Source organism: Myotis myotis, unplaced genomic scaffold (genome assembly GCF_014108235.1).
Source record: "Myotis myotis isolate mMyoMyo1 unplaced genomic scaffold, mMyoMyo1.p scaffold_m19_p_15, whole genome shotgun sequence".
In the NCBI taxonomy this organism is placed as follows: domain Eukaryota; kingdom Metazoa; phylum Chordata; class Mammalia; order Chiroptera; family Vespertilionidae; genus Myotis; species Myotis myotis.
This window is the reverse complement of record NW_023416319.1, coordinates 15,219,338-15,247,029: the sequence shown is the minus strand read 5'-3', so window position 1 is coordinate 15,247,029 and position 27,692 is coordinate 15,219,338. Positions and strand designations below refer to the sequence as shown.

Here is a 27,692-nt window from a genome sequence, read left to right as displayed (position 1 = left end):
ATCTGCCCAGGGCAACCGTGGGGGCCATGAGCTGAAATGGCAGGGCCACACACGGGAAAGGGCCTGGGTCAGTGTGTCATTCCTAACCACAAACACTTGAATTGAACGAGGACAAACAGGCTCCACAGAAAAGCCATTACGTTTCCAGAGCACGGCAGTTCCAACTGACTTCTCCTGAGTTCTTACCATTAAAATCCAGGTCTTAGTTAGTACCTTTAGTGAGACACTCAATCCTCTGCCATGGCAGTGCCTGCACTGACCAAACACAAAGAAAAGAGCCTATCTTAAATGACCCCCTACTCTAAAGAAAAATAAAAGTGATTTCTTTAACTTTACACTTAAAATGCTTTGTTGCTCTAATTGCTATTTCTTTTTTTTTTAAATATATTTTATTGGTTTTTTACAGACAGGAAGGGAGAGGGATAGAGAGAGTCAGAAACATCGATGAGAAACATCAATCAGCCGCCTCCTGCACACTCCTTACTGGGTATGTGCCCACAACCCAGGTACATGCCCTTGACCGGAATCGAACCTGGGACCCTTCAGTCCGCAGGCCGACGCTCTATCCACTGAGCCAAACCGGTTAGGGCTAATTACTATTTCTTGAGGGCCCACTACGTGCCAGGCACTGTCCTAAGCACTGGGAGTATATACACTGAGTGGCCAGATTATTATGAGCACCTGACGTTTGTAGGCAAATTAGCTATAATTTTGCGCTGAAGTTGCTAGAGGGCCAGACCATTATAAATAGAGAAGCAGGTTGTTTACTACGACAGTAGAAGTGATTTTTTCTGAAGATATGGGTAAACAACATGATTTAACAGCCTTTGAACGTGGGATATATACACACACACTGAGTGGCCAGATTATTATGACCACTTTCGTTGGGCCACCTTTTGCCTTCAATACTGCGGCCACTCAGTGTATGTGAACAAGGCAGATGATGCCCTTCCTTTCAGGGAGTTTATATTATTTTGACATAAATTCAAAATTTGATGTGCATTCAAAACTAAACAAAATCCCACAAGAAATCAGGTTAATCCCCATTTTTACAAAGAAGCTTTACAGGTGAGTCACATCCAGGCCAGGTTAAGTGGCACAGTTAGGAAAGGGTGCAAGGCCTAGGGATGCCTGGTCCATTGAGCTTTTCCACCAAGAGAGGCCCAGGAAAAACAACTGGGCATTTTAAAATATGGAAGACGTCAAACCTGGGTAAAAACATTCATCATTACAAAGGTTACTCCTCCAAACACCTGTTTCAAAAAAATATTTAGACAGCTCTGGCTGGTTTGGCTCACTGGATAGAGCATCGGCCTGGGGACTGAAGGGTCCCAGGTTCGATTCCGGTCAAGGGCATGTACCTTGGTTGCAGGCACATCCCCAGTAGGAGGTGTGTAGGAGGCAGCTGATCGATGCTTCTCTCTCATTGATGTTTCTAACTCTCTATCCCTCTCCCTTCCTCGCTGTAAGAAATCAATAATATATATATATATATATATATTTAAAAAGATTTAGACAGTTTTTAAGTTGCACAGAAATGACCTCTTTTGAGGATCCAGGCCAGGCCATTTGCAAAGCCTGCTGGAGGGAAGGCTTTCCTGCAAGCCCCTAAGCCCCAGGTTTCTCCAGTTTCGGGGGGGGGCGAGAGGGGTGCAGATGCAGCACAGGGCATCCACCAGGCGACCAATCACATACCTGGCACCTGGCACGACTCCTTTAAGTCCAAGATATCCCTGATGTAGAGTTTTGCAAAGGCTAGAAACACAGGGTCCAAACCCCACAGGAGGGAAGGGGTCTCCTCTTCACACTGGCTGGATTCAGACTGCATCGGGAGGCTGGGCTGTGGCTTCCAGCCAATCCTGCAAGTCTCACATCAGTGAGGCGGGAATCTAGATTGGAGACACAAAATCAGGATGAAAGGCGGTTAAAGGGTGTGAAATTGGCATGGCCCCTACGCTGATCGCGGGCGGGCATCCAGAACTCTGCAAGGGCTAAGCCAGGGGTCCGGGGCCTGCCACACTGCACGCCACGGGCCTAGCCAAAAGGCGATTCCCGCGTGAGGACATGTGAGTTCCGTATGACCCTCCCCTTGGAATCTCTTCTGCGCCACGGGAGTGGAGTGTGTCTCCTTCCCCAAAAGGTAAACACCAACTTTTCACTTTGGGGAGATCGGTCCAGACAGGCGGAGGCAGAAGCCGCTTTAATGGGCGGGGCCCAGGGAGGAATTGGCGCCCTCGTGGCCATACACTGGTGGGGCGCAGTGGTGGGTCTGTCCGTCGGTCTGGTCCTGCCTGCACTTTCCGGTTTTCCGGATGTGACTGAGAAAAGAAGGCGAGCGGAAACCAAGAGTAGACTTGATCCGTAGCCCCAATGGCCGCGCCCGCGCTGCCGCCCTCAGATGTCCGGAGCGCGCAGGCGCGGCCCTTCCGGCACTCGGGACCAGTCGCCTCTAAAGTTCCGGCGGGGCCGACACCGCCCTCGGGGCGGGACCAAGCCACGTGTCTCCGCCCAGGCCTTTCCTCCCAGCTGCCGCGGCCCCGCCCCCGCTAGAGGCCACGCCCACCAGGCCGCGGCCACGCCTCATCCCAATCAGGCCGCGCCCCCCCCGCCCGCGGCCACGCCTCTTTCTGTGCCCCGCGGCGGCGCCGCCCCACGCTCTCTTCCAGGTGGCTGTGGTTTGCGCGGTACTTGTTCTCTCGTCCCTCCACCTGCTCGGAACCCGCGAGTCTTCGTAGGAATGCTGAGCCCATATCTCCAAGACCTTGGGCGCTGACCTGGAAATTTCTGCTGCCTAAACCCGGCGCTCAAAGTCACCCTTTCACTCCCATTCTCAACCCCCCCCACTCCCCCACCGCCAACACACACACACACACCACACATACACACAAGAGAGGTTGGAATTGGTTCGGACAATTTTTTTTTTTTTTTGAGAGGTGGTTTTCCTGATATATTAACTGAAAAAGTCAATAAAGCAATACCAAAAGCAGGATTGCATTCTGACATGTTTTAAATGTTAATTTACCCTTGATAAATGATCAAACACATGCTTTCGGACTCTACAGTCCCACTTGGAGATAATGTCAGTATCTAAATTTGAGCCCTTATATAAATGTGAGGTTCTCCTCTTACTCTGTCTACACTCTGGAATGTTATACATTTAAGAATTTTAAAAAGCTGGCATTTTGGTAAATTATGACCACCTTGATGGTGCTTTTTCCCAGTAGTCCTAATTTAAAATGAGAAAAGATAGCCATGTTCCACTCCCATGAACAAATAAGTACATCATGACATTACTCTTGATTGTAATTCTTCCTAATTTACAGGGACTATAAAATGTCAGGAGTATAGGTCACTCTGGCAGGCCATTCCTGGGGTGGTAGGTGGTAGCCAAAGAGATAATTACTAAACCATTAGCAGAGAAGGAACTTCAAGAAGCTGGAATGGAAAATGTGTGTCATTAGAACGATGGCATTTAATTACATCCCTAGCCACTGAAGAAGCTAAAAAACAGAGTCCTTGGTAAAGTACAGCATTGCCCAGATTCTCCTGCGATGAACAGTTGGGTCTGTGGAATTGAAGACACTCTTTCTAGTAAGGGGAGACTCTCTTGGAGCAACAACACCCAGGAGGACACCCTGTAAGACAGTGCCTCCAGCTGACCTTCTGGGTGAGAGACAGGTTGGGTGACATTTTCCTGACTGCACACCTCTGCTCCAGGGTGGAACCCAAGAAGAAAATCAGTATGGGTGTACTCAGAGCCTGAGAAGAGTTTGGAATGACTTTCATGGCTTTCAGGGGCAGAGTGCTAAGAGTGCTAGAAACAAGGGACCTTGTGGACTCCATGATTACTGCCAGCCTTGGGGAGGGCCACACCTGGGGGGAGGGGTGGTGGTGAGCAGACCAGGAAGGTAGGACTCCTTGGACTCCAGGGATGCTTCTTTTGATCTGAGCCTAAAACCTAAAGGAGTCTGTTGCAGCTGAAACCTAAGGTGAGATGTGTAACAGCCTAAGGTGAGAGATGGGACAGAATTTACAGACTGCAGAAGATCTAGAAGAGTTTGGAAGGATCTTCTTCCCTGACATCTTTATCAGGATAGATTCCACATTCCCCAAACCACTGCCTAGAGATAGGCAAAGGGACTCCTGAAACCATTAACACTGGAGGGCTCTTCAGCTTGAGATTTCAAAACCCTGCATCCCTGGCCAGATAGCTCAGTTAGTTAGAGCGTTGTCCTGATATGCCAAGGTTGTGGCTTTGATCTTCTGTCAGAATACATAGAAGAAAGAAGCAACCAATGAATGCATAAATAAGTGGAACAATGATCTCTCTCTCTCTCTCTCTCTCTCTCTCTCTCTCTCTCTCTCTCTCTCTCTCTCTCTCTCTCTCTCTCTCTCTCTCTCTGTAAAACTTTTTAAAAAGCCTCCAAAGCAGATACTTCAAAACCAATAGTCAACAGTTAATGCTGGGAACCTTTCTTATAGCTTCTCAATGTGAAATAATTTGGTTTTGAAAGCTTTTTGACAGACTGGACAATCTCTTCTAGAAAGTTAAGAGGCTTAACTGCTCTCTTCATCTTTGCAAAGGTCATCACCCTCATCTCTGGATCCCCTTTGGTCACATCAGACCATTTGGGCAAAAATGAGGTTGAACTATCTCCAACTTCAGAGCTCAAATAAGCGGTCTTAACCATTTCTGAGATTTTTACAGGTAGAATGGTGTTTGCCCATTTGCAATTGGATTAGATTTTGTGTTCAAAGTTTATAATAAAGACAGCTTATCAACATTCTTATTATGTTAAGGTTATAACCCTGGGGGGCCACCTTTAGCAACTCAGTGTACCTTGAGCACTTTCTGTGTGCTGTGGGGGAGCATTAAGAATTTTTATTTCACTGGAGCAAAAAGAGTGATGCATGTAGTAACAAAGCAAGAGCCTAAATTGTGATGAAATACAGAATGTGTGGCCTGGATAATAATTACTGTATGGGTTACAGGAGGTAAACTGATGGGGGGGGGGCTCATTAAGTAAGGTAACATGTACCCACTGGAACAAGGTAAACACTCAGTACACATAAACTGTTATTATTATTCACTATGGAGATGGGATTTAATACTAATTTAACTTTAGAAAAATATAAAACATTTCAATATACCTCTATTTCCTTCCCCATTCTTAGTGCTGTTATTACCATTTATATTACATCTATATATGCTACAAACCCAACAAGATAATGGTATAAGTATTTGTTTATACAGTCATATGTCTTTTAAAGAAGGTAAGAAATGAGAAAAAAGATAAACATAGTCTTTATAAAAATGTTTGTATTTATTGATTTTAGAAATAGAGGAAGGGAGAGAGAGAAAAACATCTATTTGTTGTTCCACTTATTTACACATTTATTGGTCGATTCTTGAGTGTGCCCTGACTGGGAATCAAACCTGCAACTTTGGCATATCCAAATGACACTCTAACCAACTGAGCTGCCTGGCCAGGGCCCTCATAATCTTGTATATTAGCCCATATAATTATCATCTCTGGTGCTATTCATTTCTCCCCGTAGGTATAGGTGCTCCAAATTGAATAAGCCCCTTGGACTGTGACTGGAGTACTGTTGGTGCTCATGGCCTGCCCTTCCCTGCCCAAACATCTTCGTTGATCAAGCTGGGACTGGGGGTGGGGGTGGGGCATGAGACCAACCCCAGGCCAGAATGCCCAGACTCCCATTGTTCTTACCTGAAGTTCAGCTATTTTTCAAACATAGATGCTCTTCAGATTTTCATGTGCCTTTGATCTATTCTCAGAGTACTAAAATGGCTGTTTTGGTCAAATTTGTCCTGTTTTGTGGTTGCGTTTTTGGGGAGACCAGTTGCTGATTTTCTCAATCAGCTATGGCTGGAAATCCCTGATGGTAGGGTTCGTAGTTAACAGTAGGTCCTTTGGGTCAAGCATAATGTGGTAGCTCAAGAAATAAGGGGTGAAGGACTGAATTGTAGAACAAGGTCAGAAATTACCTAGCTGGAGAAAGCTGTTACTTACAGCCCATCCTTCCTCATGGAGCTTTAAGTCGATTTCTAAGTCAGCAGGAGACATGTAATTCGCTGGAGCACTTCCTGGAATGAGAAGAACCAGAAATGATGCCAAAGGATGGCTGAGTGTGAGATACCTTCTAGGTCTTTACATTTAAACTAACTCTTCTTTTTTGCCCAAATGGTCTGATGTGACCAAAGGGGATCCAGAGATGAGGGTGATGACCTTTGCAAAGATGAAGAGAGCAGGAGGTAATGGGCTGGGGTTCATCTTGGAGAGCAGAGAATAACTTTTTCATTAGGAACACTTGTGACCCAAGGGCCGGGGTTGAGTGCATGAGAAAGAATTTTGCATTTCGTGTTTTAAAAGTCTGTATCCTGAAGAAAGTAGAATGGTGGTTGCCAGGGTCTGGGAGGAGGGGAAAATGGGCAGTTATTGTTTAATGGGTACAGAGTTTCAGTTTTGCAAGATGAAAAAGTATATGGAGATGGATGGTGATGATGGTTGTACAACAATTGAATGTACTTAATACTACTATACTGTGCACTTAAACATTATTAAGATGGTAAATTTATGTATATTTTATCACAATAAGGAATGAAAAAAAGAGTTGTATCTCAGGGTGATGCTAAGTATAGTGTGGTTTGTACTATGTAAACCTATATGACAGTCACCTGTGCACCACATTATACCTGGTCTTTTAAGACACAAATCCACCCAGTGTCTTGCCAAGGGTGGAGGTTCCTGTGTGTACTGGGTAGTTTATGAGATAGGTGGACTATTTTGAATTGGACTCATGCTCATAATGAGCTGAATGGAAACAAACATACCTTGTTCTTCACCTCAAGTCTTGTATACACATTCACTTTTCTGAGAAAATCCCAGAGTGTTGCTATGACAGATGTTCTTATAGGGGCTGAGCTGGTAACACAACTGCTTCCCTAGAAACCACCATCTACCAGTGAGCACACCAGGTAGAAAATAAACTATCTGTGTCTTACTCTTATTTTTCTATTTTTATTATAAAAATGCCACAAAGAGTATATGGCACCTGGAGCTGACTAAGGATCTAGTTTTGGAGAAATGGAATGAATAGTCCTAAAATAATAATTGGGGCAGAATGCTAATATCTGTCCAAGCAGGTAATTGTCTAAGCCAGAATAAAAGAATTACTAAAAATGTCAAAAAGAGATGAGAACCTTTCTTTTTAATGCGGGACTTTTATAAAAGTTTATAATCTTGAGCAAATAAATTGTGTACAGACATGCACACAATTTTGAAACTAATGAAAAATTATGGTGTATTTTCTAATTATTAAATGTTGAGTATGTGTTACTTATTTAATAACAAAAGTCATTTAAAATCAACATCCCTTGAATCTCACAAATGTAATGCTGAGTGAAAAGCCAGACATATAAGAGAGTATATACTGTATGATTCTATTTACATAAAGAATAAAACCAGGCAAAACTATTCTATGGTGTTAGAAGTCAGGATAGTGGTTACCCTTTAGTTGGGGGTGGTGACTGAGAATAGAAGAATGAAAGGACTCTTGAGTATATTTAATGTTTCTTGATCTGTAACTATATATTTCAAGAAAATATTTTTTCAAGTTTTCATCCTATTTGAATTAGTTGCATTTAAAGTTGAGAGAAATTAGAAAGTAAAAACTTATTAAATGTATAAAACCCCACATTTTGTGTTATTGTCACTTGCATAGAAAAATAGACCATTTTAAATGTTAATGTAATTTAAGAGATGAGCTATAGCATTATCCCGTATTTTTCTTAATTATTTGACATGTATCAATAGGCTCAAGTAGCCATGGCATTTCATAAGCATTAGCATAAAGCTGGCCAATGGAATAGAATTTTGTTTTTCTTATCAATTTATCATTCTCCCCAGGGCTACTTTCAATCGAGGAAAAATTGAACTCTCCAATGATGTCAAAGACAGAGTATTGCAGAGGTTAATTAATGAGTCACCCAGAGAAGATTGAACAGCCATTGTGCTGACATGTTTAAGAGCTAATAGGTCCCGATGATGTAATTTTCAGTAGTGCTCGATGTATATTAGCTGAATGGGTGACAGCTGCTGTGGGCCCTGTAGATGAAAGTGTGAAGCATGGGGAGGTGAGTGTGCTTTCAAATGGAGAGAGACTTTTATAGAACCTGGTGAATTCAACCTGGTCACGCTGGTTGCTCTGCTTGGGAAAGCCTGCTCAACTAATACAGATTTTACAGGGCCCAACACAATCTCAACTCCAAGATCACTTCATCAACTCCAGTAAGCACTGATGCTCCCTTCGTTGAACTCCAGCAGTACTTACAGTCAGTATTACACATTTTAGCACTTATTTCTTGAATGTTTATTATGTTGCCCCAACTTGATGATAAGTTACTTAAGGACTTAATTATTTCTGCATCTCTGCAAAATGTTGATAATTGTCCAAGCAGGGAGATGGTTACATGTGGGTTTATTCTATTCTTTCTATTTTTGTGTATTTAAAAATTCCCTTGAAAGCAGGATTGGCAGATTTAGCAAGTAAAAAATGCAGGATGCCCAGTTAAATTTGAATTTCAAGTAAACAATAAATAATTTATTGCTATTAATAATTTATACTTTTTATAGTACGACAATATTGCATATCTTTTAATTTAATCATATAATTTATAATGTTATTCATATATACTATTTTATCATAGCATTATATTGATGTTATATACTTATTTTATTACATGTTCCCATGACCCATATTTATACTAAAAAGTATTGTTTATATGAAATGAAAATTTAACTGAATGTCCTGTATTTTACCTGGCAACCTGACTTGCTAGAAACTTAAAAACATGATTGGCTAAGAGAAATGCATGGTAGAGACAGTACAATGTTTCTTAGATTGTGATCTGCTGTCACTTGCATCAGAAACCCTGAGGAACCCTGTTAAAAAGGCACCTCACCCTCTAGGTGCCAAATTAGTATTTCTGCTGGTGGGGTTCTGCTTTAGCAATAAAGTCCTCAGGCGATTCTGGTGCTGTTGCTAGCTGACCTGGAATCTATGCTGTTTCTAGTTTTTCTGATATGCTCTTTTTTTTCCTTATAGTGGCCAGACTTGAGCAACTTCTACTCTGTTTTTGTGTCAGGGACCTGCCTTAAGAAATGTTACTATTCCTGTTCCATGATTCACCCACTAAAGATTACAGGTCAAATACTATCCTAATGGCCTTTTGTAGTTAAGCTACTCCTTGAAAATTCATTCAATGGCCTAGCTTCTTAACTACTGATGTATATTCTATTAATACATATTCAATGTTATCGAGAAAATGATAGTTGACAAATTTACACCTCCCTTTAGTATTTTAAGGTCAGGGTTTCTAGGGCAACCAAATCTCCTTGTTTGCTTGGGACTGCTCCAGCTTTAGCACTGATATCCCCATGTCCTGGGCTACCCTCACTCCTGGTTGCCCCTGGTCATCCTATCTGTAGTAGATGTCATAGTATGCCACCCAGATCCCCACTTCCGGACCAAGGCACTGTTTTCACCAGAGCTGGTAGTATGAGCTCACAGTTGACACCCTACTCAGGAAATTGCCTCACTCAAAATCAGGCCTTGTCCTCAGGGTCAGTAACCAATTGATGCAGCCAGCCCCAATCTTCAATTCAAGACATTTCTGATTGTCCATTTCAGCGTCAGAGCTCCCTATAGGGTCAGCTGAGGCCTCTGTTACACCTGACCTACAATTCAGCTTCTCCCTCTACCTGATTCTGCTTCCTTCACCCCCTCACAGGAGCAGCTCCTGAAAGCTCTCCCTAATATACCCCTGCAGGCAATCCTAGAGTCTAAGAGTCTGAATGAACCTGAATGAACAATAATTGGAACAAGAGTAGGGTGGTCTTAGGAGGCAGATTCTAAAATAAGATTTTGGAGTTGGGTTACCTGCTGACTGGCTGGTAACAAGAACCCCTCACTAGAGGCCCTGAGGAGGGAGCAGTGCAAACTGTAAAACTTTCAGCAGTGACAAACTAGGATGGTTTGCCAGCAGAAGAGAATGAGCTGGAGGGTGCAGCACTCTGGGCATCCAGATGTTCAGGGAAAGTAGTAATTTAAGGCCAATGGACTGGGATAGCTCCTACTGGAGAAAGACAAGAAAGGCAGAGAGTGATTAATCACCAACTGAAGAGGCCAGACCTCCTGAGGTTGAGGCACAGAACTTAAATTATAAGGTAGCAGAGCTCCAGTGAAGGCAGAATTCTCAATCATAGCAAGTTGGCTATCTCAAAGTCCTGGCCTTAATTGGGAAGGATTGAGATCTCGTGATATGGGATGGGGACAAGTGGGTTGATATTCTTGTACATCTTGACTCCCCAGATTTCCTCTGAATCCTCTGGGTTGCCGAAGGGGCCCACTCTCCAGGTTAAAAGTTTGCACTCCCCACTCTCAAGAGTTGCCTTGCAAGAAAGATTATTGCCTTTACTCAAAGAATCTTACTCACTCCACCACTCCCACTTCCTACTGCAAACCAGTAATTAGAATTAAATCACAACATAAGTGATGGTCCTGCTAAGGAGAAAAGAGACTATTCCTTGAAGGAACTGTACTGGCAGAAGCTGGAAAAGTATAGATCCTGAGTATGCATGGTTAAGGGGAGTGGGAGTGAGGGGAATGAACAATTGGATAAGGAAGAATTCATTGATAAGAGAGCATTCTCCCATGATATAGTTCACCATGGCAAGGACCCAATGAGATGGTGCTATCACACTACTACGATGACTCTTGGAAGTTTGGAGAAAATAGTACATCAAATAGGTCTGCTATATCAATGATATCATATTAATCACACTAGGTGAGCCAGCAGTGTCAGTATGTTGAAGGTCTTGGTAATACACTTGTGCTTCAGAGGGAGGGAGTTAAATCTACAGAGATTCAAGGCTCTGCTACACAGTGAATTTGCAGTAGTGAATTTTGAAGGGTGGAGAGGCTGGGCTAACCTGGGCCATCCCTTCAAAATAAAGATTGAATTGTTGCATTTCATGTCCTCCATTACTAAGAAGGAAGCACAATGCCTGGTGGGCTCTTAGGGTTCTGCAAGCAGCATTTTCCACTCTCGTGAGCACTTCTTTGGCTCGTTGGCTGGTAACTGAGATGTGTAGCTGACTGGTGCTTTGAAGCAAGGCCAGGGTGCGGTGACAGCAGCCCTGACATTTGGGCTTTTTTAACCAGCACACCTGTTCATTTAAAGTCTTTGGCATTGCCATGTAAACCCTCTCCACCACTCCCCTAAAATCTTCAGCGAAGAGGTACCTTTCTCTCACTGTAGGCGCAACAGGAGATGGAATTTGTTATCCAAACTCCTGTGCTACAAAACAGACTCTAATATAGATGTGTAAAGCCCCAGACAGCAGAGAACCTAAGTACCCTGAAAATTTCATAAAGCCATGGAAATTGAGCCAACTATGGGATGGGAAGGAAGGCCCCAGGGGACAATTGGATGGCACATCTAATTCATCATTATACAAATTGGAAAAGTGATGAGGAGTTGTTAAAAATGAGCCTAATGAGTTATACAAGGCAATAAAATATCAATGCTTTTCACATTTGTTCTCAAACAATTTGCATAGAAAATATGAAAGTGCTGCTGAAGCTTTAACCCATGTTTCCTGGTTATCCCAGAAAGGAGATATAATTGGGATCTGATATAAAGTCCTGTTTCTCTGGCTCTTCCTCCTGATACCAGGTGGCATCGCCATTTCGCTCCTCTGGCTCTGCTCCAGCTCCCCAGGATTCTGTCTGTGGCTGAGGGAGCCAGCACCTGGGACCAAAGTGCCTAATTTATCCTGCAGATGCCCTGGCTGCCCCAAAGACAGGGAAGCCGCTGTGGAGGCTACCAGTCCCCAGACTGGTATTCCTTATTTCCCCTGTTCTAAATGGAAACCCTAGTGGCCTCTAGTCTCTTTTACAATGCCCTTTATTTTTCTTTGTAACTTTTATCCATATATGAAATATTAATGGGTGTACTTGTTTGATTAATGTCTACTTCACCAACTGGACTATAAGCTCCATGAGATCAGAAACCATGTCTGTTTTGCTAAGTACTACATCCCTAACTCAAAAATGAGTGAATGAACTAGATTATGGAACTCATGGAGAAACATAGTTGTATATACAACGGGAATATTTTTTAACTACTTTGTGGAGAATATAAAGAGATAAATTTTGGAAGCAATCATTGTGTCTGTGGTCATATGCTAGGTCTTTTTAGACTCCAACTTCCACAGGTGTGAGAGTCTAAATGTTCCAATGCCTGGATGTTTCAATGAGGCATAAGACTTTGATACTAGTAAGCTGAACAATTCTCCTTTCCATTGGGAACTTGTTTCTCTCTATTCTTCTTTTGTGTAGAAGATCAAAGAACTTCTTACTTGAAGACATGAGGTTGAACAAGACAATATATATTAGTTTAGCAGCACCTCCCTAACAAGTCTGTACGGACTGATCATGAATTGGGTGGAGTTCAAAGCAAAGTTTTACTTCAGGAATTTCCTGAAATAACTCTCCACAAAAGTTTGGCTCTCATAAATGAAGATTACATAGACCTTATGAACTGTGCATGCGCATTTTAAAACTTCCTGGGATCATAAAGAAGTTTCCAGTTATTATGTTACCAGTTTATAATGATCAGGAGCACTTTGAACATACCTTTCTTCATGTTCCATTGTGATAATTGTAATATATTAAAATAATTTGTTTATGCATCTGTCTCTTCTACCTCTGGACTGTGCCCTCCTCAAGGGCAGGAATACAATAGTTTCTTAGAGAGAGACAGTTCTAATCCAATTCACCACTTGTTATCTCTGTAACACTGGATAGGTCATTTGAATTACAGAGGGTCCTTGACTTATGAGTTTAATTCCTTCAGAGACCTCCTTAACGAGCTCGTTAACTCAAATTACTCTATCAACTCAATGCAAAAAAATCCGCGAGAGACAGCTGGTATCTCAGTCGGGACACTCGTAAGTCAAGGCCCCACTGTATCTTAATTTCCCTCATTTTAAAACAATTATGACAAATTTAAACATACAGGCAAATGTAAAGAGTAATAAAAATTAATGTCTACCTACCACCAATTTTATAAAATTTTAATATTTTATCAAATGTGACAAAGAGAATAACATGTGTTCACCAAATCCTATTTCATTTTCTTCCTTCTGGGCACACAAAAGGACTACATCTCTCACCCTACTTTGCAGTTAGATTGAGCCCTGGCCCGTTTGCCTCAGTGGATGGAGTCTTGGCCCGCAGACTGAAGGGTCCGGAGGTTCAATTCCAGTCAAGGGCATATGCCCGGTTGCAGGCTCTATCCCCAGTAGGGGGCATGCAGGAGGCAGCCCATTAATGATTCTCTCTCTTTCTCTCTGAAATCAATAAAAAAATATTTTTTAAAAAAGATTGGTAGCTGAGACTAGTTGTCCCAATGGGCTGTTAAGCAGATGTGTTGTGTATTCCTTCCAAGGTAAGCATAGAAGAATGACTGAATCTGTGCTGTCTTTCTCTTTGCAGAGACTGTGGAAGCCATGCTTTGAAATGGTAGTATCAGAAGACTCTAGGACCTCCATCAGCCATATCTCTAAATCAGCGGTTCTCAACCTGTGGGTCGCGACCCCTTTGGGGGTGAACGACCCTTTCACAGGGGTCGCCTAAGACCATCGGAAAACACATATATAATGACATATTGTTTTTGTGATTAATCACTATGCTTTAATTATGTTCAATTTGTAACAATGAAATTGGGGGTCACCACAAGGAGAGGAACTGTATGAAAGGGTCGCTGCATTAGGAAGGTTGAGAACCACTGCAATGGATCAGTGTCTGAGGATCTCCCCTGATCTATCTACATCTTCATCAACACTGAGGTTTGTCAGTTTGATGATCTGCAATCATTGTTTTAATTTGTATTTTGCTTAGGATTATGAGTGTTGTTGAGCATCTTTTCAAATGCTTGTCATTTAGTTTCTTCTTCTGTGAGTGCATATTCATCCATGGTGGTGGTGGGGTTCATTGTCCTAGTGTTTTGTAGGAATACTTTATATACAGGGGTTGGCAAAAGTAGGTTTTCAGCTATTCATATGGAAAATAATATAGTAATCTATATTATAAAAGGCCTGTGGCCATAGCGCTGTAGCACCATAATGACCAACAACCAGACGGGGAACCATGGGGAACCTGGTGGGTGGCGGTGGTGGCCAGAGCAAAGCAGCCCTGGTCCTGGGTGCCTGGTGGCAGTGGCTAGAGAGAAGCAGCCTGGCCCGGGTACCGGGTGTCTGGCGGGTGGGCGCAGCAAGGTGGGCGCAGCAAGGCGCACGCAGGTGTGCAGGGCTGCATGATTTCGCACGCTGGGCTTCTAGTTAATAAATAATAAACTGTGCGTTGCATACTCACAACTGTGAACCTACTTTCCCCACCCCTGTATTTTGGACACTAATGTTTTATCAGTTACATTCACTGCAAATACTTTCTCCAAATCTACAGCCTATATTTTTACTTTGTTTAAAGTATCTTTGATGTATGAAAGTTTAAATTTATTGGTCTTGTTCTTTTACTGTATGTGAGAATTCTTTCCTATCTCAAGATCATAAAGGTATTTTCTTATATTTATTTTTGAAAAAATCTTTTTATTGACTTCAGAGAGGGAGGAAGAGGAAGAGAGAGATAGAAACATCAATAATAAGAGAGAATCACTGATCGGCTGCCTCCTGCATGTCCCACACTGGGGAGTGAGCCTGAAACCACAACCAGGGCACGTGCCCTGACTGAGAATTGAACTGTGACCTCCTGGTTCATAGGTTGATGCTCAACCACTGACCCATGCCAGCCAGGCTTAACTATTTAAAACAAAAATAAGATGAAAACACTTCCATGTTTATTGCAGCATTATTCACCATAGCCAAGATGTGAAAACAACATAAGTATCTGTCAGTGGATGAATGGATAAAGATGTAATACATACACAAACACACACACACAATGGGATCTTATTCATCCATGAGAAAGAACGACATTCTGCCGTTTGTCACAACATGGGTGGGCCTTGAGGGCATCATGCTAAATAAAATACAAAGTCAGACAAAGACAATACTGTATGGTATTATTTACACAGTATTCCAAAAAAGCCAAACTCATAGAAACAGAGACTAAAATGGTGGTACCAGGGTGGGGGCGGGGATAAGGTTGGGGGAAAAGGGAAGATATTGGTCAAAAGGTATAAACTTCCAGTTATAAGATGAATAAATTCTGGGGATCAAATGTATAACATAGTAGTTATAGTTAATAATATTGTATTGTATACTTGAAAGTTGTTAAGAGAGTAGTTTTTTTTAGCCTCACCCAAGAATATTTTTTCTACTGATTTTTAGAGAGAGTGAAAGGAGAGGGACAAGACAGGGAAAAACACTGATGTGAGAGAGACACATCGATTGGTTGCCTCCTGCATGCTCATTAAACCTGGGGCCCTTCAGTCTGCAGGCCAACGCTCCATCCACTGAGCCAAACCGGCTAGGGCAAGAAAGTAGTTCTTAAATGTTCTCACCACAAAAAAGATATGGTAATTATGTGATGTGACAGAGTAGTTAGCTAACAGCTCTATGGTGATCATCATTTTGCAATATGTAAGTGTATCAACATGTTGTACACCTCAAACTTACCCAATGTTATATTTGTTAATTATATCTTTAAACAGCTGGGGTAGGGGGAGGAAAGGGGGAGGAGATTTTGGGGAAGGCAGCTCTGAGACTGAGCTAAAATGTCCCAAAAGTTTATCTCTTGGAGAACACGGTTGGGTCTAACACCTGTGGAAAGGAAGGAGAGGAAATAGGATTGGGCAGGGAGAAGGTGGACTGTGAAATAGACTCAGCAAAGGTCTCCACTAAGCCTGTTGGGATCTCTGGAGTTGAGATGGCCTTTCAGAGTTGTCTTGCATTGGGGTAAGAGAGCCAGGCCTTGATGTACACTGGCATCAACAAGTCAATGGATGAGGAAGATGTTACCTGGGGAGAGGGGACTCTTTGGCAGGTCATTTCTGGAGAGGACTGTCTCCTATCACCCGAGGGAATAAGCCCTTCAGTCTTGAAGTGGGTAGAGGGTGACACATTTAGCACCACTCCTGTAGCAAAGCCAGTTTTCTGTCATTCTGCCCAATGACACTTCAAGTTTGTCAATAAAACCCCAGTTAGCCCTTTCAATAACAACTGATACAGCTAAGAACAGCACTGGCTTTTGGCTCTTGCTCCTCAACTCTGGCTTCTTATATTAAAACTAGTAGCCCTGCGCACAAATCGGTGCGCGAGTAGCTTGCTACTGCTTGCTTCTGCTGGCCACCCCCCACCCCCCCACCACTCATAGCTCTCCGCCTCTGGTAGCTGGCTGCCCCGCCCTCCTTAGCTCTCCACCCACTGCCCCGACCTCCTGTACCTCTCTGCCAGTTGTAGATCAGTCGTGATGTTATGGCATCCTGGCTAATTTGCATATTCTTCTATTATTATATTAGACTAGAGGCCCGGTGCACAAAAATTTGTGCACTCAGGGGGGAGGAGGGGTCCCTCAGCCTGGCCTGTGCCCTCTCGCAGTCTGGGACCCCTTGGGAGATAACGACCTGCTGGCTTAGGCCTGCTCCTGGGTGGCAGAGGGCAGGCCCAATCCCTAGGTGCAGCCCCTGGTCGGGCTCAGAGCAGGGCTGATTGGGGAGTTGGGGCGCCACCCCCTGTCATGCACAGAGCAGGGCGGATTGGGAGGTTGCGATGCCACCCTCAGTCACGCTCAGGGTAGGGCCGATTGGGAGGTTGCGGCGCCACCCCCTGTCACGCACAGAGCAGGGCCCATCAGGGGGTTGGGGAGCTCCCCCCTGTCACACACAGAGCAGGGCGGATCAGGGGGTTGGGGCGCCGCCACTGTCACATTCAGGGCAGGGCTGATGGGGAGGTTATGGCTCTACCCCATCACACACAGAGCAGGGCCTGTGGGGTGGGGGTTGGGGCACCGCCTTCTATCACCCACAGAGCAGGGCCGATCAGGGGGTTGGGGCGCCACACCCTGTCACACACAGAGCTGCAGGGCGATCAGGGGGTTGGGGAGCTCCCCCTATCAGGCACAGAGCAGGGCTGATCAGGGGGTTGGGGTGCCTTCCCCTGTCACAAACAGAGCAGGGCGGATAAGGAGGTTGTGGCCCCGCCCCCTGTCACACACAGAGCCGCAGGGTGATCAGAGGTTTGGGCGCTGCCCCCTGTCACACTGATCCCAGTGCCGGGAGGCCTCTCGGCTCTGCTGATCCCAGTGCTGGGAGGCATATTACCCTTTTACTATATAGGATAGAGGCCTGGTGCATGGGTGGGGCTGGCTGGTTTGCCCTAAAGGGTGTCCTGGATCAGAGTGGGGGTCCCCACTGGGGTGCCTGGCCAGCCTGGGTGAGGGGAAGATGGCTGTTTGTAGCTGGTCACACACCCTTCAGGGTGGGGGTCCCCACTGGGGTGCCTGGCCAGTCTGGGTGAGGGGCTGAGGGCTGTTTTCAGGCTGGCGAGTGACTGAAGCTCCCAACCGCTCCTTTTTTTTCTTTTTCTTTTTTTATTCTGGGCCAGCTTTAGCTTTGAGGCTTGACTCCAGCTCTTAGGCCTCCGCTGCTGAAAGCAGGTTTCTGGCCTTTGTTTACCTTCTGTATTTGAAACAAAGTTGCAATCCTGCTGGCTGAAGCCCGACGGACTAAAGCAGGTTTCTGGGGGTTTGTTTAGCTTCTATATTTGTAACATAGTTGCTTAGAGTTGCAGCTCAGAGGCCTGCAGTGGCAGGCGGGGAACGTTGGAGTCCTCCGTCACTGAAGCAAGCAAGCTTCATGTTCATTTTAAGCTGCCTGGCTGCCAGCCACCATCTTGGCTGGCAGTTAATTTGCATATTGCCCTGATTAGCCAATGGGAAGGGTAGTGGTCGTACGCTAATTACCATGTTTCTCTTTTATTAGATAGGATATCGACCAACATCATTTGATTGCTGTCCCTCCTGAGTGCTTAACTTCTTGTGTTAAGCAAATTGTAAAAGGTAAAATGTCTCCTATGTCAGAGACATCACTGTTCATTTATTTTTATTTTCAATATTATTTTGTATTGGTTTCAGGTGTATAGCATAGTGGTTAGACAATCATATATTTTACAAAGCGTTCCCCTCCCCCGACCTCCCATATCTCCAGTACGCACCTGGCACCAAACATAGCTATCGCAATAGTCACTTTTCTTCTTCTTCTTCTTTTTTTAAAATCCTGCTTCCACCCTCTCATTGTTTAAGACTCACTGAAGTAGTTCTAAATCTCTGGTTAATTTTCCACCTGCTCTTGGGAATTAAAGAAATACTGATTTTTTTTCTTTCTGTGTAGCACATAAGTAAGAAATCCTTTGACTATACAAAAACCATTATTCTTTAATAAAAATGGTGTTTATTGAAGCTGAAGAAGCACATCACCTACTAGTGCTTTTACATTAATAATTGAGCTAGCTTGCTTTTCCAGCTCAATCGGATAATTTGAAAATAATTCAGTTGGCCTGGTTTACAGGAGCACACCACATTGTAAACGAGTTTATCTGGAGAATCTGGATGCTATCAAAACATAATGGAACATAACCTCCCTTTGGAAAAGTAAATCATGCAGCTTGAGGAGAAGATGAAGGAAAGCCCTCTGGGAGGGAATTGGTGCTTCTGAGTTTGTTGGTTTAGCAAGATTGGTTCTGGGATTGGATGGCAGTAATACTTGGCTTTAAAGCAGCCTTGATCCTTCAATAATTCTCTAATCCTTGTTGTTATGTGAGCCAGCAAACATTTGAAAGGCAAAGCTGTAGAATAGAATTAGGATGGTCTCCTAAGTGAGACAGAAAGTCTTAATGTTGAAAAGGACTTGCAGTGTTCCACTTGAAACCTGTGCTTTGAGGATTTTCGTGAATATTGATTAGAAGCAAAATGTCCTACATATCACAGTATAAAATTATTGGTGTTAACCACAAGTATAAAAACCACCTAAGTGCTTTCATATTATAGGAAGAGTCACAAAGATGGGGAGATCTCCCCCATTTAAAGGACATGCCTGAAATTCCATGGAATAGGACAGAACCTAAGGTAACAGAGAAGGTAGAAAGGGAACATCCCAGATGTTTAAATGACAACACTGAGGTCTAAGTCAGAGGCCAGTGCCATCACTGCTTTATAAATCATCTTTGTTTAAACAAGAAGAAGGTGTCCCTTGGGTAGACAGACTCACAGGCTCTCAACCTAGTTAATAAAATGTGGACTGAATTTCAGCCTCCCCTTACCCTTTCAGGGGTGTGCTTTTGTGTGATGCACACACAAACACAAAACAACTAGTCTTTCCACAAGCCAAAGAGAAATCTAGAAACCAGAATGCCCAACTTGGTTGATTTGCGAGTGAGGTGATTAGAGTCAGCACAGTTTGAACACAAAGGTTCAAACAGAACATAACTTTTCCAGCAGTCAGGCATGGATCAGGGTAGATAAGACTGGGCAGTGTGGTCATGGGACGGAAATCAGGAGGGCACTGTTGATTTCGGTGGGGTATATCCAGAGTGGGATAAAGAAGACTGCCTGGAGAACTCTATCTCCAGGGGTCAGGCTCTAAGAGAGGATCTGAATGAAGAATGATAACGAGGGGTTCCTGGGAAAGTGGTCAGTATCCTAGTCTGTATAATGCTGTACTTTGATGCTGACGTATTTTTATTATTTATTTTTATTGATTTCAGAGAGGAAGGGAGAGAGAGAGAGAGAAACATCAATGATGAGAATCATTGATCGGCTGCCTCCTGCACGCCCCACACTGGAGATTGAGCCTGCAACCCCGGGCATGTGCCCTGACTGGGAATTGAACCATGACCTCCTGGTTCATAGGTTGACACTCAATCACTGAGCCAAGCTGGCCAGGTGATGCTGAAGTTTTTGTTTGTTTGTTTTAATATGTTTTTATTGATTTCAGAGAGGAAGGGAAAGGGAGAGAGAGAGAGAAACATCAATGATGAGAGAGAATCATTGATCAGCTGCCTCCTGCACACCCACTACTGGGGATTGAGCCTGCAACCCAGGCATATGCCCTTGACCAGAATCAAACCCGCGACCCTTCAGTCCGCAGGCCGACGCTCTATCCACTGAGCCAAGTCGGCTAGGGTGATGCTAAAGTTTTTATTCCAAAATTCCCTCATGCTGAAGTGATACATCTGAGCTGAAACATGGGGGAAATGAATGTGTGGGGAGGGATAACTGGGCACTGGTCTTTGATAAGAAAACCGAAACAAAACCTCCACTTGATTTTGGATGATTACAATAAAGAATAAACTTGAATTTCACTAGATACAAGACAGGATATCAAATGTCAATTTATCCACTTCAGTCCAATGTTTTTAAGGCCTGGACAAATAAATAGGCAACAAAATAAATTTGTATCAATATATTAGAAGTATGTTGTGTAGTTCAATTTAAGATCAAGTGAGAATTTAAGGAAATACGGGAAGCATTCTATAACATTCAATATCTAACTATACACTGCTACTATAACCTTCCAAGTAAAAGCAGAGTTAAAATTTTAACATATGTAGCCATCGATCTCAGGGACTTTGAAATAACTGCTGAGATGCCATATAAGTTTTTCTTTTTAACTGCCATTAGAATATTTCATAATTTAAAATTTTTCATTAGGCAAATTTAAGATATTTCAGCTGATTATCAGGATTGACTATACTACATATGAAATTTCCAGTTCAAACTACCCTGATATTAACTCTGCAATTTTAAGAGTTAAAATTTCAGTTTACTGAATTATTGAAAGGTCAGTCTAGTTTTCTTTATATCTGGTCCATTTAACATCAATCTTGCAAGATGGCACTTTAAAATACAGATTCTGGGGTTAAAATGTTTGAGAAATACTGGATACTCATGTGAAGAAAAATAAAACACATTAGCCCATTAAAAGTTCTGTAGTGAGCTCTGGCCGGTGTGGCTCAGTTGGTTGGAGTGTCGTCCTGTACACAGAAAGGTTAAGGCTTCGATTCCCAGTCAGGGCACATACCTAGGTTGCAGGTTCAATCCCTGGCCCCATGTGGGAGGCAATCATTGATGTTTCCTCTCTCTCTCTCTCTCTCTCTCTCTCTCTCTCTCTCTCTCTCTCTTTCTCCTATTCCCTCTCTAAAAATCAATGGAAATGTCCTCAGGTGAGGATTAAAAAAAAGTTCTGCAGTAAGACAAGCTTTAAAACTTTATTTAACCAAGAATTTCCCCAAGTGATATGGCTATAGTACTCCTTGCTGTTTATTTTTTTTTAAATCTATTTTTATTGATTTCAGAGAGGAAGGGAGAGGGAGAGAGAGATAGAAATATCAATGATAAGAGAGAATCATTGAACAACTGCCTCCTGCATGCCCCCTACTGGGGATCAAGCCCACAACCCAGGCATGTGCCCTGGGCTGGAATCGAACCCGAACCCTTCAGTCCTCAGGCCAACGCTCTATCCACTGAGCCAAACCAGCTATGGCATATAGTACTCCTTTTTAAAGTAACATTTTGATTTACTTAATATTGTTTCAGTTACATATTGTTGCTTAACAAACGTCCCTAAAACTTAGTGCCTTAAATGAACAGCAATTGCTTATTTACTTCATGAATCTGCTGGGCAGGGCTCAGTGGGGAAGGCTTGGCTCTTCTCCACTTCCTGTCAGCTGGGGTCATTTGGCTAGAAGCTGGAAGATAACTTCAAGAGGTTTTATTCACATGGCTGGCAAGTTGATGCTTGCAGTTAGGTGGGAGCTCTACTAGGACTGAGGGCCTGGGACCCATGTTCCTTTCCTCCCAGGCCTCTCTACATGGGCCTCATCATGGGTTGTTTGGACTTTCTCAGAGCATGGTGACTAGTTTTCAAGACCGAGTGTCCAAGTGACAGGAAGTAGAAACTGCCAATTTCTTAAGGAATCGGTCTGGAAACTGGCAGTGTCACTTCTGCCATATTATATTGGTTAAGCAGTCATAGCTCTGAGATTCATAGACACCCCTCTTGACAGGAGGAGTTTAAAAAATATGTAGTGGCTATATGTTAAAATTACACATACAGAAAAACATACAAATTATAAGAGCAGAGTCTAGTGAATTTTTTCATAATAAACCCACCCATGTAGTCAGCATCCAGAGGTCTCCCCTTGTGACCTCTTCTAGTCACTAACTCCTCGAGGGTAACCAACATCATGATCTCCAATACTAAAGATTAGTACAGGGTTTCTCAACCTGAGCTGGATAACTCTTTTTTGGAGGCAGGGATGGGGAGCTGTCTTGGGCATTGTAAGATGTTGAGCAGCATTTCTGATCCCTACCTACCAGTGGCCAGTAGCACCTCCTCTCCCAGTTGTGACACCTAAAAAAAGTCTGCAGAAATTGCCAAATTGCATGTGTGTGAGGCGAAAAATTGCCCTGGGTTAGAAGATAATATCTTTTATTATTTGTCTACATTCCACTTAATCATTGAGAATTAAGTTCCACCCAACTGGTGTTGCTCAATGGTTGAGACTCAACCTATGAACCAGGAGGTCACAGTTCAATTCCTGGTCAGGGCACATGCCCTGGTTGGGCTGCTGGCTTCATCCCCATTGGGGGGCGTGCAGGAAACAGCCAACCAATGATTCTCTCTCATCACTGATGTTTCTATCTCTCCCTCTGCCTTCCTCTTTGAAATCAATACAAATATACATATATTTAAAAAAAGAAATCTATTTCTTAAAAAGAAAAAAGAGAGAGAGAATACAAGTTCCAAGAGGCTGCAGGGTTTTGTTTTGTTTTGTGTGGTTTTTTTTTTTTGGTCTGTTTTGATTCTGGCTGATTCTCTAGTCATCCCTACAGGAGTATATAGTAGGATACTGCCTAGCACATAGTAGAAAATTGAGACCATCTGATGAATGAAGGAATGGATGAAAGGTGGCAATTCTAAACAGTTATTTAAAGAGTCAATTCTGAAATACATTTTTTCTCCCCCAGTGGAACCCTCAGTCACAAATAATTGGTTCATTTTTGTTAGAAATGGCCATTTTATAAAGTTCAGATGAATAAAAACTTGAAAATAGATGTGGCTCTAATCGGAATCTATATTGGTTCATTTCCTCCTGCAGCAGCACGAAACCTGAGTCACAGAAATAGAAAATTTCGTGATTTCCCAGACAAATAGGCAGTGTCTTGTGACTCTAATAAGCCACAGTCTTATTTGGTCTCTAGCTGTTGTGGCGGCTTTGTGAAACAGGAATGTGCAGTAATAAGGTTTTCATTAAAAACGTGCTGCTCTGAAAGATTAGAAGAGTTAAGGAGGAAGATTATGAAACGATAGCAAGAACTTGTTATTTCCTTAAGGGGAAAACCTGAAAATGTCTTTTGGAAGATAGCCACTGACATTACTCTGAAAACATCCCACCCAATCCTCAAAGGCATGTGGCAGGCTTTCTTATCTTACTAGGTACATTTCTGAAGGGTTATCCAAAAATAGCTTTTGGTGGAAACAGGATTCTCAATGAGTTTTGACAGATAAGCCCTTCTTTCTGAAATTCCGGACTGCATTTATTTACTCCTCAGTCACAACTGTGTCAGAAAAATGGACATAATTACTAGTATATGTATAAGGCAGCTAAAGTTAGGGACACAATGAAAACAGAATTTTTACAGTTACAAGGGCTCTTAAAGTTCATATTGAAGAAGCTACCTACTATTCAAGTCATACCTTAGCAGTTATTCTATTTTCTGGGTCTTTCTGAATTGTTTCAACTCCCTGAAGCCACCGCTGTTAAAAATGAAACTCATGTGTAAGCCTCATAGTGTCGAGTAGTGACTTGCCCACAGAGATAGTTAATGATGTGACAAACAATTCTGAGCCAGTGCTAAAAAAAAAACAAAAAAACGATCACATCCAACTTGTTTGCCTTATGAAACAAAGAAGAACTGCAGGGCATAAAAGTATGGGCAACAGAATAGCACAGAGGCTTTTATAAATCACAAAGGATTGGCTGCATGAAGGCTGCAGCTAATGTCTGAATGAGAGGAATTCCATATTGACCACTTAAGTCCTTAAAGTTCAAAAGATGTGGTATCTAAATTTTAAAACTGGAATGTGAGTGCCACTTGTAAAACAAGTATGCCTGTAGAGTTTTTATTTTTTAATTCCCCCAGATTTGAATATGTTAAGACTTGCCATTACACTGCCAAATGTTTATGATTCATTTCAGCAGAGGCAGCTAGGGATGAGGAGAGGGTGGGAGTGTGAGTGCAACAGTTCTGTATGACGCAAGAAGGGACACTAATGTAGAAGGGAGGATATTTTTAGATTCCCCTTTTGAAACAAAAATAGCTTACCAGGTGATTTGTTTACTTTTAAAGTAGGAAAAGAAGAAGAAGAAAAAGACCAAAAATCCGTTTTGGAATTTTCTGAATGACACACAATCCTATTTCAGGAGAATAACTGTCATGATTGCAGGTTACTTTTAAAAAATACCTGAGAAAATATTTCTTTCTAAAAATGTAACTCCACAAGGATAGACAAATGTATTTATACCACAGTCCTTGTACACCAAAGGAATTTGCAACTTCCATGTAACCTACACAGTAGCACTTAAAGAACTTAGTAGTAAATTTGCTGCCTAAATTAGAAATAAGGAAGGGGAAGGAATTGATGTGAAATTTGCTTTCAATAGGTATAAAGTTCATTCATTTTCATTCATTATTCAACACAAATTTATGGAATAGGAAGATATTGGGCTACCTCCGTGAGGTAGCTATTACAGACCATCTTAGTTGTTCAAAGCTAGGGAGTTTGATTTACCAAGATCTGGATTCCAGTTCAATGTGCTATTATAATCTCTGAGTAACTATCTCAGTTTTTCTTACTTTTATGGGGGCTATTCATAGGGTTGATATGAGGTTTAACTGAGATAATGCATGTAAACCACTAAGCACAGTGCTGGTATAGTAAGCACTCAATACATATTTGATTTTTAATTAAAAAATTTAAATTGATTTTCAGAGAGAGAGGGAGGAAGGGAGGAAGGGAGGGAGGAAGGGAGGAAGAGGAAGAAGGAGAGGAGAGAGGATGGGAGGGGAGAGGAGGAGAGGGGAGGAGAGGGGAGGAGAAGAGAGAAACATCAACTTGCTGCTTCACTCACTCATGCACTCATTTGTTGATTCCCACAGGTACCCTGACGGTGATCAACTCTCGACCTTGGCCCATCAGGTATACTCCAACCAACTTAGCTACCCAGGCCAGGGTTCAATTTTAATTTTAAATGATATCCTTATTATTTTCAGTGAAGGTCAGTTACCTGGCAAATTGTGAAGATAGTTCTCCCCTCACCAAGCTATTAGTGAGAATGTCTTAAACTATTTTTAAGGTGAGTGGAGCCAAAAAATTGTGTATTAAATGAATACTTTACATGGCCACTGGTTAAACTTCACTTTCAAAGGTTTAAAAATTCCAGGAAGTCAAACTATGGTTTACAAATAACACAAACATCTAGCTATCAAGGTCATTACTGGGAAAATCTGAATCTGTCTAAAATGACATCTCACTGGTATTATTAAATAATTTCTGTGGCTATAACTTCATGGAAAAAATGTATAAACTCCTATTAACTCTCTCATCATTTCACCAAAGTATGTTATACTTGATCACCTCATTTACACAATATTAACAATGCCATTTGATATTATTATTTGACATGATGAGGCAATTCATAAAATAAGATAAAGTGGCCAATATACATATGAAAAAGTGTTACATCATTAATAATCAGAATTGTAAATGAGAGGTTATTTTGAACTATCAGCTTGACAATGATTAAAAAGATGAGATAAGACCTTGGTGCTATTGAGGTGTGGTGAGACTAGCACTCTCACATATTGCTAGTAGGAGTATAAATTAGTATAATTGTTCTACTGGCCAATTTGGCAATACAGGAAAAAAATTCTGAATATGATCTTTGACTCAGTAACTCCACTTCTTGTATTTTATCTTAAGAAAATACAATCAAATACACAAAGATGCTTGTATATGCATGCTCACTGCAGTGTTGTTTATGATAACAAAAAATTGGAAACTACCTAAATGCCTACCAATAGAGAAATGTTTAAATAAAACGTGGTTGAGCTGTACCCTGGGACTCCATGCACTTGTTAAAAACTAGAAGCTCAGTGCATGAAATTTGTGCACTCGTGGGGGTCCTTCAGCCCGGCCTCTGCCCTCTTGCAGTCCGGGAGCCCTCGGGGGATGTTCGACTGCTGACTTAGGCCTGCTCCCCCGAGGGGAGCTGTGGAGGTGGGAGAGGCTCCTGCCACCGCTGCTGTGCTCACCAGCCATGAGCCCAGCTCAGGGCTTCTGGTTGAGCGGCATTCCCCCTGTGGGAGTGCACTGATCACCAGGGGGCAGCTCCTGCATTGAGCATCTGCCCCCTGGTGGTCAGTGTGCATCATAGCGACTGTTTCCACCGTTTGGTCAATTTGCATATTAGCCTTTTATTATATAGGATGATTGGATAGATCTATTTGTACTGGTATGGAAAGATATCCATGATTCATATTTGACACCATTTTTATATTTAAAAAATATATATAGCCCAGCTGGTCTGCCTCAGTGAATTGAGTGTCGTCCCATGGACCAAGAGGTCCCTGGTTAAATTCTGGGCCAGGGCAAAACCCAGTAGGGGACATGCAGGAGGCAGCCATTCTATGTTTCTCTCTCTCTCTCCCTCTCCCTTCCTCTCTATCTAAAAATCAATAAAAAAAACCCAATAAAAATAAATAAAAACATATTTTTCTAAAAAGTAAGATATATATGTAGAGAGAGAGATTTAACCAAATTCTTTTCTATGCTTACATTTTTAGAAGTATTTTTTTAAATGTACACAGTTGTGTAATCATTACTACAATATAATTTTAGAACTTTTTTTTGTTGTTGTTAACTCCCCAAAAGTTCTCTCTTGCTCATAGGCTTAACTTACACAGTAGTTAGGTTGGGATTGAAGTTGGGTACGGGGGAGGCAGAATGGGAGAATTACAGACAGGTTCCTAATTTATCATTTCTATATTATTTCAGTTAATTTACAACAAGGATTTACTATCTTTTAATTTGAGAAAACAGTAAAGGTTTTTCTATTTTGAAAATAGCAAAAAAAGGAAACAGACTTAAACCCTTTGACCCAAATTTGCTTCTGGTAATTCCCTAAGAAAATAATCAAATATGTAGAAAAGGATTTGTAGAGATATTCATCAATATTTTATCTAATGCTGAGAATCTAAATATTTCATGTTTTAAGGAAACAGTTACTAATGGAATGGGAATATGAAATATGTAGGGTGCAAACCTTTATATTCAGTATAATTTAATCCATGTAAATAAAAGCCCATCCACAGCCAAAAAGTCCTGTTTGGAAATACAATATAATCTTACCAATGTTTATATCTGGATGGTAGAATTAAAGTATGTGTTTGCTTCTTATTTTATTCTTTGTGCATTTAAAAATTTTCCACAATGAGTATGTATTTATTACCTTTACATTTAGTGCCACCTGCATAAATAATAATAGTTAAAAATAGATTAGTTTTTATCGCCACAGGTGTATACA

At 42.2% G+C, this 27,692-nt stretch overlaps 1 protein-coding gene and 1 long non-coding RNA gene across 5 annotated transcripts in view; one reads left to right on the top strand and one right to left on the bottom strand.

The window, feature by feature from the left end:
* Positions 1-2,451, bottom strand: part of STN1 (STN1 subunit of CST complex) — a 35,839-nt gene extending 33,388 nt beyond the window's left edge. For 2 of the 4 annotated variants that reach the window (XM_036336082.1, XM_036336081.1), the window contains exons 1-2: positions 2,153-2,451; positions 1,696-1,889 (exon numbers count right to left, since the gene is read on the bottom strand). In XM_036336082.1, coding sequence (XP_036191975.1) covers positions 1,696-1,828 — 133 coding nt within the window. In that variant the 5' untranslated portion in view covers positions 1,829-1,889; positions 2,153-2,451. The remainder of the gene's footprint in view (positions 1-1,695; positions 1,890-2,152) is intronic. The other 2 variants (XM_036336079.1, XM_036336080.1) reach the window with 2 other exon arrangements.
* Positions 2,452-7,961: 5,510 nt separating this feature from the next.
* Positions 7,962-26,345, top strand: LOC118670242. The gene is made up of 4 exons (XR_004972261.1): positions 7,962-8,356; positions 13,585-13,937; positions 18,029-18,105; positions 25,267-26,345. It is a non-coding gene; the product is annotated as an uncharacterized LOC118670242 (long non-coding RNA).
* Positions 26,346-27,692: the final 1,347 nt, after the last annotated feature.